The following is a 14,879-nucleotide window of genomic DNA, read 5'->3' as shown; positions in this document are numbered from 1 at the left end:
AGATCGTAGAGCTTCATGGTTCTAATGATTGACACTGATGAGATAATCACATCATCTCAGTGACTGATTGAGAGGTTTTGCATGTACCACGCTGGCTGAAGTTCAGTTTGACGATAGAGAGATTTCCCCTCCTTGCGGGAGCCTGGATAGCTCAGTCGGTAGAGCATCAGACTTTTAATCTGAGGGTCCAGGGTTCAAGTCCCTGTTCAGGCGATGTTGCTTTTAATCTGTTATAACACTGTCAAAGGGCCTGTTGTACCAATGGATTTACTGAGTTTATCTGAAGATTGTTGAACAGAAAAGATATCAAACAGCTAACTAAGCAAACACTTAACTCCTGTGTCATTCAAGTCTTTAGGACAAACATCGACCCGTAGTTACATTTTTGCAGCATTGCATTAAAATTGAGTTCCGGTTGTGGCATAAGTTACAAAGTAGATCTGACACAGAGGTATAATTCAGGTGTATAGCATCACACCAAGCTTTGCCTTAACTGGAGGCACTTCTTTCAGAGTATCATGGAAACGCTCTTGACACATTAAAACTTGTTCACCTAAAAACATTCCCTTTGGCCAGTTTCAGGGTGTGTTCCATGTCTAGAAATAGATTTTATTTAGGTTTTCATGCTTAAAGCAGTGTAGTATTCATTAAGATTGAGTCAGTGAGTTCCTATAGATAGATCACGGAGTCTGTACTGACTGTTATTGTACAAACTGTATCTACACAAGGCTTACTGCCTGAATGGAGCACGCAGGATGCAGTGGGCACAAACTTGCTTTCTGTAAATTCCCTCACATGGAATCAGAAACAGAACTTCCTGCTGCTGCTGACTCAAAAGACTTCAGATGGCAGTGAAAAGAAAAATGTCAGAAGTTCTTTGTCTTTGGTCCAAACAGGAAGAGCTGGAAGCACCACAGAGGTAAAAGGACAGAGGTTTAAAGTCTGATCCAGTGTTTGCAAGAATAAAACAAAGCTGAATCCATAAATGTTAAATATTTGAAATAGGATATAAAGTGAACTTTTCCTTCAGGTATTACTCATCTTCATATTCTATGTATTCAGTGTAACCTGAAGTGTAGGCTAATATAACAGCAAACGGTATGTTAGCAAACTTCCTGGAGTGCGTCATCCACAGCTGCAACATGTCTCTTTCATTTATCGCTGTTTGCATCTAAATACCAAGAAAACTGTTCAGCAGTGTGAAGTTCGATGTGTCTGTTTACAAAATCCTATAACCTGTATAGACTGATGCAAACTAAAGAAGACAGTTAAAGGCAGACATTTCTGAATGGGCAGGCTGTGAATTAGTACAACACACACTGATTTAGGGAGAAGGACACATGTCACAGGAACACCATCACACAGAGAGTTGTCCTTCCTCTTACGCTGCATTAAGCCAGTGTTGACAGAATGAGGCCATAAATCCTGCATCGCTCCCTCCTAAATCGAACCTCTGAGTACTTACCTCAGAGACGCTTGTCACTCGTGTGTTCACCATCGTAGTTTGACACCTCACTGTCCAGGAAATCCATAGAAATCCTGTAACTGTGGACTCTTTACCACAGACATATGGATTAGACACATAATGTTACTCAATTAAGTCAAGTTTACTTTTAAAGCACTTTTAATTTTATTCCCATCATGCAAAAAGTAAAAAACAAACAAACAAACAAATACAACATACAAGTGCATGTAAGATTAGAAGGTTTTGCACATTAAAAAAATGAATGCTATAAGTGTTTAAAAAAATTCTATGTAGTAAGAGTAGAGGGCAGGTGTATGGGAGATGGAGGTAAGCTCAATAGAAACAAAACAGAATTCCTGTGTATGAATGAGATGTAAGAGTGAAGCTGCAAAGATCAGAGGTAGTGAAGATGAGTCAGCCATCCAAAGCAATGCATACAGCACAAGAAGAGAGTGCAGACAGGGTGGAGTGGGAGAAGATGAGTGGGGGTGATTCGTAACAGTATGATAGCAGCAAGAGTCAAAGGGAAGGTTTCAAAGATGCCAGTGAGACCTGCTGTGAGGAATGGTTTGAAGAAGGTGACGGTCATGAAACGAGAAGCTGAGCTGAAGCTTTTAAGATTTTGACTGGGAGTGAGCAGGATGGACAGGATTAGAAATGAGTATATTATCCACACATTTATCTCATATCGTTAGCTCTTGATATCAAAGCCAACACGTAGTTACATTAACAGCTAATCATTTCAACTGCTAATATCCACATTTTTAGGTAAGAATTTGAACTGTTCCACTAACCATTAGAGCCTGAGCAGCTCTGTAGAAAAGCATCAGCCTTTTGATCCTGGGTTCAAGTTCCTGTTCATGCTTTGGGGTTTAAAAATGTAAAGTATGCTGTCTTTGCTGTGTTGTACCACACAGGTTACTTCAAGAACACGGTGCTCTATAGCTTTCACTCATAAAAAGGTGCCCATAGTTTTTTTTCACTGATTCCACCATTAATGTCATAATCAGGGGGGATTCTCTCATATCTGTTAACTATGTGCAACCTAGATAAGTGTAAACGTAGCAAACGTTGGTGCCACACACATTTTTGAAGACTGCATATGCTGGTGAATACACAGACAGTTTTTCAAAGTGTTTGTACTGATAACAAGTCATAACTCTTTGCAATCTGAGCAAGTCCAAGTATGCGGAATGACTCGAGTCGCCACTAGAGGAAGTTGTGGGGACGTCATAGATCTCAGGTTATAATAAAAGTTGCTTCTTATCTTATCTCAGTTACTTTGTAATTGTCACACGAATGATCATTATTTATAAAAATTTGATACATTTTATTTATGCACCTTCAAAAATTCTATCATGATAAACACTGAACATTGGTGAAACTCATGTCAGTCTTCCTGTCTGACTCGGAGTCACACATCCGGCAGTGTGCCAAGTTTGTGCCACAATGTTCTGATGGATGAACTTTTATCTGCCTCTCCCTTTGGCTCTGCAGACAAGTCAGATCAAGTTTATTTGCGTTCATCTTCCTGCTCTTTCTTGTCTTTGTTTCAACCAATCATTGCTCTGTTTCCAGGAACTCTGTTCATCACCTCAGTTCATAGTAGATGGCGCAACGAGGCTGGATGTTCGCCAGGGGAAACTCAGTAAGTAGAGATCTCCTGTACTACTTAGTTGTATAAGCTAAGTATTTTCAGTTCAAGTGGACCTATTCTGCTCATTTCCACCACCTTTTCATTCTTGGACTCCACCAGAGCAGCTTTGCATGATTTGCTGTTCAGTCTAATCCTTCGCGTTGCCCACCGTCAAAAATAAGCTGCTATAGCTTATTTCTGACAGCCCTTGAACCCCAGGAGTGCACTGATGTGGTCACCAGAGCTGGCCCCACCCATTCAACATAGCACTACTGATTCCAGGAAATGCCCTGCAGCGTGTTTTACAGGCCTCCTAGAAATGCTAAGTCTGTTTTTGACAGGAGGGAGGGCAGGAGTCGGATAAAGACACAGCACAGATCCAGTCTGGATAAACAACCTCGTGCTGATGTTGATACTATTGTCCTGATTCAATTCAGTTCAGTTTAATTTTATTTATATAGTACCAAATCACAATAACAGTTGCCTCAAGGCACTTTATATTGTAAGGTAAAAACTCACTACAATAACACAGCAGAGAACTCCAACAAACACTCGACCCCCTATGAGCAAGAGCTTTGGCGACAGTGGGAAGGAAAAACTCCCTTTTAGCAGGAAGAATCCTCCAGCAAAACCAGGCTGTTCTGCTGGAAGATTATGTGTATAAACACATAATAAGTGGAAAATGTGACTAAAAAAAGAAATCCTCCAGCAGCCTACACCCTCAAACCAAGTTTTAAGACTAGTCTTAAACGTAGAGAAGATCAAAGAGATGCTGGAACCTCTCCCAGCTGACACTGGGTCACTTTGGAGGGTGGGAGGGGTGCACCCTGGAAAGAGTTCAGGGCCATTGAAACTGTGTATATCTCTGTTGCAGTACTTGCACTGGTGACTGGGTAAAATTAACTGAGCTGAGTGGCATCAAGGACAAAACAAATCGTATACAGTAGCTACATCAGATTGAGAACCTCAGGTCTTTTCTGTTCCTTCCACACAGGTGGGTCTGTGTCACACCCTGAAGACCAGGTTAAACATGTTCCTCCTTCCTCAAATACAACAGTGCAAACAGCTCTCTGTAGATGCTGTATGTCAGCGTTGAATAGCTGTTACACCCAGCACATAAAGGTTTAATGGAGACTGTAGGTGAAAGATGGTGCACGGCTGGAAGTGATTTAAAATGGAAAGAGGACCATCCAGCATTGTGCACTGAAGCTTTAAATGATGTCATGACCTACTTCATTCTTTTCCAGGTGACTGCTGGTTACTTTCGGCTATAGCGTCTCTCTCCATGAATCAATCGCTGCTCAAGAAGGTTGTGCCTCTGGGCCAGAGCTTCCAAGATGGATACAGTGGTTGCTTCACTTTCAGGGTACAAAAGCTCTGTTTAATATGCAGTTATCTTCTTCAAGTGAATTCTCAGCCTAAATCAGATGATATTCTCTCTCTCTTTCTCTCGCTGTGTAGTTCTGGCAGTACGGTCAGTGGGAGGAGGTACGGATCGATGACCTGCTGCCCACTGTGGACAACAATCTGATCTTCCTCAGCTCCCCAGAAAGACAAGAGTTCTGGAGCGCCCTGCTGGAGAAAGCCTACGCCAAGTGAGTCCCAGTCAGCCGCTGTCTAGGTGTTCATGTCTCACTGCACATTTCAGCCTCTCTGATAGACATTTGGTCTTCTTTTGCCTGTTACATAACCACAAATCCATATTCCATATCCATACGTTTCACCTAAACCCCTTAATTTTATCCAAAATTTTAGCATCATACTATGAATCTTTCCTGAATTCCAGGTCTTTCAAGTTCGAGTTTTCCCACCATTTCTGAGCCCTTCATAAGTATAGGAGATAATGACATGACAGCATGTGTTTTTCTGCTCAGAACGAATCACTGCTAGAAGATCAGCCTGGTGTCGTAATGTTAATAAAAAGGGAGAGCGTTCATATGCTGTAAGCTGCCACCTATCCCACACGGTGATATGACTAGGGATGGGTATTGATAAGATCTTCACGATTCCGATTCCATTTTCGATTCTGTTTAACGATTCGATTCTTTATCGATTCTCTTATCGATTCTTTTTAAAAAAGGAGAACACTAAGGTCGATTAGCTTAGAACTTTGTTTTATATCTTCTCTTTGAACAAGAAAGAAATTTAGGAGTAACATGGCCTTACAAACCCAACAGTGAGATCTTAAGAGATCCAGCCTACGGCTCTTCAATGGGTCACGGGGTCCCCAGGAAAAATAATTGTAAATGTAAAATAATAAAATAAATATTCTTCTGTAGCAATTACACATGAATATCCAGTAATGTCCCTGCCTACAATTAAACACATTCACTTACCGAAAATCATCTGCTGTGGCAAATGGGTTCAAGCCTTTGACCACAAACTTAGTCACTCCTCGGTGACATTGGTCTATCCTGGCCTGAAAGGAGACGCTACCAGTCGACTGCAGCGAGAACTGGCAGCATCTGAGCCAGACTCTGTCTGTCTCATCATGGTCACCTACATGTACAGTAATGGCAGGTCTTGTAATAAGGCAGATCGCGCTAACATAATATGCACTGTTAGTTGATTATTTACCTGCCGCATTAACGGGAGAGGACGTGCAAACGTTACCGCTGCTGCTGGGTTGAGACTCACGAGTCCGGAGCGGAATTAAAAACACGACATTCATTTAAGGTTATCACGTGTTTTGTGAGCAAATGCTTTTGCATATTCGTAGTGTTTCCTCCCTTAAATGAAGTATCTACTTTGCAAGTATTGCAAGTTGCCCTGTTGTCATCCGTTCTCGTAAAGTATAACCAAACTTTTGAGCGTTTGAGCCACCGTGTTTCCTGCCAGGTAAATGACGCTCCGCAACATGGTGACGTCATTCGGGGCGACTGGAATCGATAAGGGAATCGTTTGCAAAAATGGCAAACAATTCCAAGGAATTGAAACAGTGGGAACCGGTTCTCAACAAGAACCGGTTTTCGATACCCATCCCTAGATATGACGCTTGAAGAATCACCCAAACTATACTTTTTGAACGTCTTGATGCATTCTCAATCATCCAGGAAAGTAAATCTCCAAAAGCTGATTCTGTGGACGTAGCGTTTTGTGGGAGAAACGTTTCGTCACTCATCCAGGTGACGTCTTCAGTCTCAGCTGACTGCAAGTTTCCCCAAATCTTATAAACAGTGCATTTGCATAATGACTGAAACCAGCACACTGAAGGAACAATGGGCTGGGAGGTCAGTTTCTTAATCTTAATTATGCAAATTCTCATGACCATTGATCAACAACCACTGATCAATGGCCATGAGTCCCATTCACAGAGAGTTGGGGAATGGCTGCAATCACAGGTACGCTACGTCCAGATGAACAGAATCAACTTTTGGAGATATACTTTTTGAAGTTTTCTCCAGTGAATTATCAGATACAAGACAAAACATGAAGGGTACAGGTGCTTATTTCTGTTCCTGTGTGTGATGTTATATCCCATGCTGCTGATGCTGAAAACTGAATTTAGAGGAAATAAAAAATATGTTGTTTTTTTTACATAGTGCCATGCGGAGTGAACATTTTCCAGATTTTGTTGCATTTATATGGAAAAAAATAAATATGACTATATAGCAGCAAGAGAAATGATACAACAAATAAACATGTAAACATGCTGAAATGGGTAAATAGTAACTAACATCCAGTGTCTGTGTTTTAAAAGATTCTAAATTTCAGCGTCTGTTCCTACTCAGAGTATTGTGGATAATTTGAGCATCTGTTCTTCACACTTTAAGAACAAGTAGTTGATAAGTGAGTGAAAAAGTGGGCATAACAATGATAAGGATAATAATAATATCTCAAACATTAAATGTCCCATTGTTCAAACCTTTCCTGGGCAGATTTGTTAGTCAGAGTTCAGTTAGAAAGACAAATTCAGGAGATCTTTAGAAAACCGTTCAGAAAACCTCTGATATTTCCCTTTCTGTCCCAGGTTGAAGGGTGGCTACCGAGCTCTGGACATGGGCTTCCCTCATGAGGCCATGGTGGATATGACGGGCGGGATGACAGAGGTTTTACAGGTGGCCTCACTTCCCAGAGACTTGCCGACCTTCCTCAGACACCTGCTGGTCAGAGGAGCACTCATCAACTGTGCCAACTGCCAGGTACCGTAAGAACCTGTGAGGGATGATTTAGATCTGAACCTGTTGGGAAACACGGAGGCGTTCCTGCACTCATTTATGAGTCATATTGTTTGTTTTCCTTCTGTCCTCACTGTGGTTGGTTGGCTTTTCCCCCCTCCAGGGTCCTCTGGAGCACAGGAATGAACTGGGAATCATGTTTAGACATGCCTACGCTCTGACTGCAGTGGATAAGGTAACTGTCACTGAACACGGCCAAGAAATGTTCATAAGTCCTAATTACACATAAATACAGATGTGAATCTCAAAAGCAGGACAAATTAAATGCAGTGTTTCTGTATCTTAAGTAGAAATCTAAATGACTCACAGCTGCTCTTCACTGCACTCTCACCTGATTTGCCTCCTCTCCTGCCAGGTGAGGACGACACTCGGCACTGAATATCTGGTGCGAATCCTCAACCCTTGGGGCAACACAGAGTGGGAGGGGCCCTGGAGTGACTTCAAAGGGTATGAAGATCATCCAATGAGCAGTGCTGAATAAAACTTACTCTAAATTTAAATCCTTTCAGTCAACTCAAAAATGGCATCAGAAGAAGAAGTAGCTGGTAATGCATAGGAGGAAGTGAGGGGAGTGAATGGGCTAATCGCAGTAATCGTGGGCCATCGTGCAGAGCACAGATCACAGTTTCTTGTGGTTCGTGGTTTTTATTACTGTTGTCTAAAGTCAAATGTGAGATTAAAATTGAGTGTCTTGTGAAAAAAAAGACACTGAACAAAGGGAAGTACAAAATCACAGAAAATAACATAAAAACATCTTAAGGCTGTGAGAAAATTGGAAAAAATAGTTTAATAATCTTAAAATAATTGCTGCGTTTGCACTGATCTCATAGCTCAATTTACTGCCTCTTTAATCTGAATCCATGAGGTCACATACAAACCAAATTTCACCTTACTAACTCCCCTTCTTGAGTACATACTTCACACATTTACAGCACGTTTACAAACCTCTGTGTTTGCAGTCAAGAGTGGAAAACGGTGAGCATCGAGGAGCAGAAACGACTCGGCAGAGTCAGACAGGAGGACGGAGAGTTCTGGTGAGTTTATCGTAATGTCATACCAGCGACTGTCACACAACTTTTATGGGGCCCCCCTGTGGCTGTTCCTGCTCATTACAGGGTAGATACTCAGCAGGGATGAATGAAACGGTGACAACGATGATTAAAACGACACCAATAGTTCCACACAGAGCAGATGAGATGATTGCAGTGAAGAAACCAAATGTGTCTTTGTTTTTGAACTTGGATGTGCCAATGCTATTCAAACACATTAAGTATTTACAGACGAAGGAAATCTGTTTGGCCATTCGCTCTGTTCCTCTCTCTCTCTGTCAGGATGTCGGTGTCGGACTTCCGACAGAACTTCGAGGTGATGGAGGTCTGTCACCTGACGGAGGCTCTCGGTGAACCAGGCTCCAGCATGTTGCCTTTGAGCTGCATTATGCATCATGGCAACTGGGCGCCGAATATCACAGCAGGAGGCTCTCCTCAAGGAGGTAAGACGGGTGATGACGTGTGTCAAATGTTTTGTGCCTCACTCTTAACTCTGAACCTCACAAGCCCAGCAGCTGGTTTTAAAACTGGAGATAAAGCTGGGATATTTAAAACTAGACAGAAGTTCACCTCAACTATCACAACTGAATTTAAGAGTAGGGGCCAATTGGCAAACAGTTAGTTTCATGTGTTAATTAGTCACTATTAGTCTTAATCTTTGCGTTTGCTGGCAGTGAACAGAGAGTCTTTAAAAGAGCCACGCCTGAACAGGGACTTGAACCCTGGACCCTCAGATTAAAAGTCTGATGCTCTACCGACTGAGCTATCCAGGCTCTGAAGGTTGTGTAGTGCACTCTGATTTTAGCATCAAATATGACGAAAAATACAAGAACAATGTTTTAATATTTCTTGCAGCCGACACAAAGGAGTCTCTCCTGAGAGTCAATTTTAACTGATGCTCACCAGGGAAAGACCAAAACTTTAGCGCCTCCTGCTGCCTGTGGACAGATTCCTCAGGCATCTTCCAGAAATGGTCACACTCTTTTCTGCACAATTTTTCAGTAGGTGCAGTTTTTTTTCTTGTTGTCTAGAAAATACAATACTAGTCAAAAGTTTTAGAACACCCCAATTTTTCCAGTTATCTATTGTAATTCAAGTTGTTCAAGTCCAACGAATAGCTTGAAATGGCACAAAGGTAAGTGGTGAACTGCCAGAGATTTAAAAAAGGTAAGGTTACCCAAAACTAAAAAAAGGAATTTCAGAATTATACAAAAAGGGCTTTTTACAGAATAAGACAAAGAGACTTGCCTGGGCCATGAAACACCGCTGTGAGAGGCACCCTGAACCAAAACGGCTACCACAGCATTCTGCAGCGCCATGCAGTACCCTCTGGTATGCACCTAGTTGGTCAGGGGTTCATCCTACAGCGGGATAATGACCCAAAACATAATCCAAGCTATGCCAGAACTACTTGAAAACACGGAGTGTCCAGCACAGTCCTCCATACTTAAACCTCATCGAGCTGGTTTGGGATGAACTGGACAGAAGAGTGAAAGCAAAGCAACCTACAAGGTCCACATTTATGGGAACTTCTGCAACAAACAGATTGATTTCTATTGTAGAAAGAAAGCTACGGGTGTGTTCAGCTGTTATATCTGGTGGCTACTTAAAGGTTAGAATACATTTTGGTCTATGAATTGATTCCATGATTTCTTTTTGAACTCCAATTGCTTATTTGTACTATGCTTTCATTTCAGAGTGCAATCAGACATTAAACGGCATAATTGCTGGAAAAATCGGGGTGTTCTCAAACTTTTGACCGGCAGTGTATTTCGCTCCAGTCTCGAGCATAAATTATCAAGACGTAAGAAGTGAAGCACCTTTGTAACTGTGAACAATGAGAGTTAAACCTGAAGTTTCCCCTCTAATCCCTCTGTGCAGCACAGGTCTCTGACACGCCTGTCTGTCTGTTCCCAGATGCAGTTTTTTTTTCTTTAATTTTATGTGACAGTCTTTGTTTCACTTGTACATTATGTGATATATTACATTTGACGTGCAGTACTCAGAAATAATCCTTGTGCTTTTGTTTGAGATCTCTGACTGTATAATGTTTATGAAGGATTCTGTAACTCAACAAGCTGAGACGAGCTTATTTGTACAGTCTTTAATAACAGAGCTGCAGTTTTACAGGTAGACCAAGTTTTGATATCAGACACTGCCAGGTAAACAGTTAGGAATATAGCCACACAGATCACACGCATGGAGTCTGGTTTTGGGTAACTGGGCTTCCCGTGATCCTGTTCTAGGTCTGTTAGCTTCTGTTTAAAGATCTTTGGACAGAGGACCAATAAATTGCACATTTGGAGGCAGTTAAATCAGGTCCAGCTTGGAACATGAAAAAAATGAATTATGAAAAGAAATGTTAAAAGTTACACACGATAGGAAAACTAACAGTGTGTTTGTGTGTGTGCAGGTTGGTTCTATCAGAACCCCCAGTTCTACTTTGTTCTGTCAAAGGCGGACCAAAACCCCGACAGCGCTCAGAAGACCTGCTCCTTCGTTTTGGCTCTGATGCAGAAACACCAGAGACGAAGAGGCATTAGTCTAGCCATCGGCCTTCACGTATACCCGGTATAGTCACGCACACGGGGTCTGGTGTTTAAATGAAAGGCATAAACGTGATAAAAGTCCTGCCCAATGGCTCTTCTCTCTTTGGACTGACTTCCTGAATAGCGCAGTAGTTGCTATTATTTTTATTCCTATATGAAGGTATTATTGCGATATTTAGTTCAGCTTGGAAGCTGCTATTTCACAGAGCAGAAAGTGAACATGGACGGTTTTATTAGATAGTTTTATTCCTCTGAAATTTCAATCGATGTGCTGTTTATTCATATTAAGGTGCTTCTTTGGAGAATGATTACAGACTGCGAGGCTGTCAGACTGACTATATTTGAAATGTCATCGGTATGAAGGCGCAAGCAGATATTTTGAGGAAATGTCTCTTGCTTAGTTTATGGCCATATGTTGGAAAGCAGGTCTTTTTTTGTCAGGAGCCTGGATAGCTCAGTCGGTAGAGCATCAGACTTTTAATCTGAGGGTCCAGGGTTCAAGTCCCTGTTCAGGCGATGTTGCTTTTAATCTGTTATAACACTGTCAAAGGGCCTGTTGTACCAATGGATTTACTGAGTTTATCTGAAGATGGTTGAACAGAAAAGATATCAAACAGCTAACTAAGCAAACGCTTAACTCCTGGGTCATATGTAGCTAAAAACAAAAGTTGGAAACGTTCACCTGAAGAAGTTAAGGGACCCAGTGATCAGTAGTTTATATCAAAACGTGTTACCAAGGTGACTGCTAGGTGTTGAGACTTGCCCCTAAAAGGACGTCAATAAAAGCTGAACATATTTGGTTAAACTGTTTAGATCAGAAAGCGTCTGAAAAGCTGTTAAAGTCTTTCTAAACTGTACTTGAAGCAGTAACTGTGGATGAGGAAGGGCTGGTGTAAATGAGTGTGTGCTGTCTCTCCAGGCCCATCCTAAGAATACGTACCTGTCCCGTGAGGACCTGAGCGTGCTCCGCCCAGTCCTCCACAGCCCCCAGTATGTCGCACGGCGGGAGGTTGTTCTTCGTGGCTCGCTCCCACCGGGTTGCTACATCATCATCCCCTCCACCGCCGAGCCTAATCAGCAGGGAGCCTTCCTCCTGCGGGTGCTGGCGGAGCAGGGCAACAATGCCACGTGAGTCATGGAGTTCTGTTGCCGTCTTGTTGTTGTGTAAAACCGGATGTGGAGAGCGAGGGGCGGACCAGACTGTGAAAGCATTCATGAACGGCCTGTGATCGACAAGTCGTTAGCAAATGAGCACACCCTGAATAATGCTCTTTTCTGAAACACAGAATGAATTTACAAATTTAACTTCATTTTATATGAAATTTCTTTAAATGTATTTTTACTGTGGTCACACAGGAAGGGAGCTGGGAGGTGTTTTCCCATCGTTAGTCCTTTTGAATGAAAGTCACCAGAATAAAAAGCAGGTTTAAATGGAAGCTGACTTCTCTATATTTCTTTGATTGTTTTGGTTTTTGTTACAGACCAGCTCGAAGACCATCAACAGAAGACATCACATCAGTAACAGAGGTAAACCAATCAGCAGTTAATTTAATAGACTCAAACCAGTGCGAGCTGCAGATGTGAACTCTGATGGAAGTGTGTCTGTAGAGCCTTTAATATTTTGGAAGCTAAATTTAAGGTTTCTCTTTAGAAAAACTTTTATCCAGATTATTAGATTAAAGATTATGAAACAGAGGAGCACATAATTGCATTACTTGGAATAAGCAAAAAATAAAAATAAAGAAAAGAAAATATTTGTATTAAATGTCTTAAAAATGTTTGAATAAATCCATCTAGAAGTAACTTAGCAGCTGTCTGGTTGTGCATTTTGAAGCCTACCCAAATGTGGAGAGTGCAGAAGCTTTTTTTGGTGCTCATTAGGACAACAAATGCTCCTACAGTGCATTACATAGGTCCTCTGTCAGTTAGGCTTCAACTTCAGGCGCTGCTTTTTGTTATAGTGGACTGAAAATGACTGCGTTAAGTGCAGAAAACCTGCACATTTGTCTTAAAGCTAGTCCGCCTGAACAGGGACTTGAACCCTGGACCCTCAGATTAAAAGTCTGATGCTCTACCGACTGAGCTATCCAGGCCCTGCCTGAACTCAGAACTATGTGAATATTCACAAGTGGTGAATACGCTGGACTGATAATGAAATGTAACGAAATGCTGACGGTTTCTAAAAGACTGTCTAATCTAGGGTTTTGTCAACTTTCTCACCGACGGCACGTACACAGACACGCCGTCGGGGCTGAAAGCCGACAGCTCACAGATTTGGAAGCTGCAGGTTTTGTCTCTCTCCAACCAAAATTCACAGAACCAGCAGCAAATGAAGATCCAGACTATCCTTCATGTTTGAAAAACATCGTCATGAATTCCCTTAGTTTTGCGGTTTTGCTTCCACCGTGATAAAATAACGTGATAATGCACATTATTCTGCATTATTTGCTTGCTTATTACGCACCAGCTTATCGTCGTGTACACCGCAGTTGGTCATTGTTTTTTTTTTTTGTTCTTTTTGTTTTGTTTGTTTGTTTGTTTGTTTTTCCAAAAATGACTTCTGACAAGAAAGCCTCATTTCTGCTGTTTAATACCAAAGAAATGTAAACTTTTTAAAATGATGCCAATTTGCAAAACTTGTAGCTGCATCTGTAATCAAACCTCTGTAACTTTGCAGCATCAGGTAATGTTCAGATGTTGATTCATGGTTTTCTTCAGTTTTTGATCTACTGCAGAATATTTTTAAGGTTAGCTGCTATAAAAAACCAGGCCAGGAAAATCTCCTTCATGTTTTCCAGTTTTATTCTCAGTTATTTTGACATAAAAGCATCTGCTGTGATGCTCACACATCTGATGAAGTCTAACAAGTGTCAGTACTGATAAATTATCAGAATTATAATATTTCTGACTGTCTGAGTCAAAATTGAATCGAATCGGGACCTTGTGAATCGGAATCGAATTGATTATAGAAATCATTGACGAGACCCGTTCCCAGTGAGTGTCGAGCCAGATGGCATTAGCTTCCACTTTGAACCACATCATATGCTTTTTGCAGACAAGGTGGTTCTGTTGGCTTGCTCAGGTAGCGGCCTTCAGCTGGCACTGGAACAGCTGAGCTTGAAGCGGTAGGAATGAGAATAAGCGCCTCAAAATCTGAGGCCTCAGATTTCAGCTGGAAAAGGGAAAGCGGAGGAAATGGAGTATCTCCGGATCTTGTTTACGAGAGAGGGGAGTGGGGAGCAAGAGATTGACAGACGGAGTTGGCCAAACCTGAGCTAGAGATTAGAGTTTTAAAACACACATCGCCTGAACAGGGACTTGAACCCTGGACCCTCAGATTAAAAGTCTGATGCTCTACCAACTGAGCTATCCAGGCTCTCCTTCCAGCTGCCTGACAGCTGTTTGACGTTTCTGTGGTCTTGTAGTGGCCAGGTGAAGATTTTTGATCTAATAAAAGTATTGACAACTTACGAGGATGGAAATAAATAATGAGATATGCAGCGTGTTCATTTACTCTGTGTTTCTCCCGCCAGCTTTCATTTCCTCACCAAGCTGCCCTCCCTTCACCTCAGGCCATCAGACAGTTATTTCAGAAACACTGCAACAAGGTGAGATTGAAGCACACAGCTGCCTGTTCTTGCCCTGCCATTACTGGTTGATATAAGAGGTTTTAACAGAAGTAGTGAAACACTGACCCCTTTATGTCTTTTTTGTGTCATAAGAAGGGATTTTGCAAACCACTGCACCTCTACAAACTTCTGACGGAGGCCATTCAGGGTGGAGGTCAGTAATCCTGCTGTTCATCCTGCTTGTTCAGTCATATCTCTTTCAGCAGACGATTGTTTCAAAACTTCAGTCATCTGAACTCCGTCCAAAAAAGAAAAGTAAATAACCTCAAAAAGCTAGCATTATGCTAACTAGCCTCCAGGTTAGGTGATGCTGCTACTGAACTCCAACAGGTGCTGGTAAAAGCATAGACTGGATGTAAAAGATGGACATAGA

At 41.8% G+C, this 14,879-nt stretch overlaps 1 protein-coding gene and 5 non-coding genes across 7 annotated transcripts in view; 3 read left to right on the top strand and 3 right to left on the bottom strand.

The window, feature by feature from the left end:
• The window catches only part of zgc:85932 (calpain-9), a 30,474-nt gene that overhangs the window by 3,043 nt on the left and 12,552 nt on the right, over nucleotides 1–14,879 (top strand). The window contains exons 2-14 of one of the 2 annotated variants that reach the window (XM_024805001.2): nucleotides 3,044–3,113; nucleotides 4,349–4,467; nucleotides 4,563–4,696; nucleotides 7,072–7,243; nucleotides 7,383–7,454; nucleotides 7,635–7,726; nucleotides 8,239–8,313; nucleotides 8,611–8,771; nucleotides 10,742–10,899; nucleotides 11,797–12,005; nucleotides 12,359–12,404; nucleotides 14,411–14,485; nucleotides 14,603–14,660. In XM_024805001.2, coding sequence (XP_024660769.1) covers nucleotides 3,044–3,113; nucleotides 4,349–4,467; nucleotides 4,563–4,696; nucleotides 7,072–7,243; nucleotides 7,383–7,454; nucleotides 7,635–7,726; nucleotides 8,239–8,313; nucleotides 8,611–8,771; nucleotides 10,742–10,899; nucleotides 11,797–12,005; nucleotides 12,359–12,404; nucleotides 14,411–14,485; nucleotides 14,603–14,660 — 1,441 coding nt within the window. Of the gene's footprint in view, nucleotides 1–3,043; nucleotides 3,114–4,348; nucleotides 4,468–4,562; nucleotides 4,697–7,071; nucleotides 7,244–7,382; nucleotides 7,455–7,634; nucleotides 7,727–8,238; nucleotides 8,314–8,610; nucleotides 8,772–10,741; nucleotides 10,900–11,796; nucleotides 12,006–12,358; nucleotides 12,405–14,410; nucleotides 14,486–14,599; nucleotides 14,661–14,879 lie in introns of both variants that reach the window. The other variant, XM_024805000.2, reaches the window with a different exon arrangement.
• Nucleotides 141–213, top strand: trnak-uuu (transfer RNA lysine (anticodon UUU)). The gene has a single exon. It is a non-coding gene; the product is annotated as a tRNA-Lys (tRNA).
• On the bottom strand, nucleotides 9,029–9,101 carry trnak-uuu (transfer RNA lysine (anticodon UUU)). Its single transcript has one exon. It is a non-coding gene; the product is annotated as a tRNA-Lys (tRNA).
• Nucleotides 11,321–11,393, top strand: trnak-uuu (transfer RNA lysine (anticodon UUU)). Its single transcript has one exon. It is a non-coding gene; the product is annotated as a tRNA-Lys (tRNA).
• On the bottom strand, nucleotides 12,898–12,970 carry trnak-uuu (transfer RNA lysine (anticodon UUU)). The gene has a single exon. It is a non-coding gene; the product is annotated as a tRNA-Lys (tRNA).
• On the bottom strand, nucleotides 14,181–14,253 carry trnak-uuu (transfer RNA lysine (anticodon UUU)). Its single transcript has one exon. It is a non-coding gene; the product is annotated as a tRNA-Lys (tRNA).

The sequence above is a fragment of the Maylandia zebra genome, linkage group LG14, assembly GCF_041146795.1.
Source record: "Maylandia zebra isolate NMK-2024a linkage group LG14, Mzebra_GT3a, whole genome shotgun sequence".
NCBI classification, from domain to species: Eukaryota; Metazoa; Chordata; class Actinopteri; order Cichliformes; family Cichlidae; genus Maylandia; species Maylandia zebra.
This window is presented reverse-complemented; position numbering and strand designations above follow the sequence as displayed.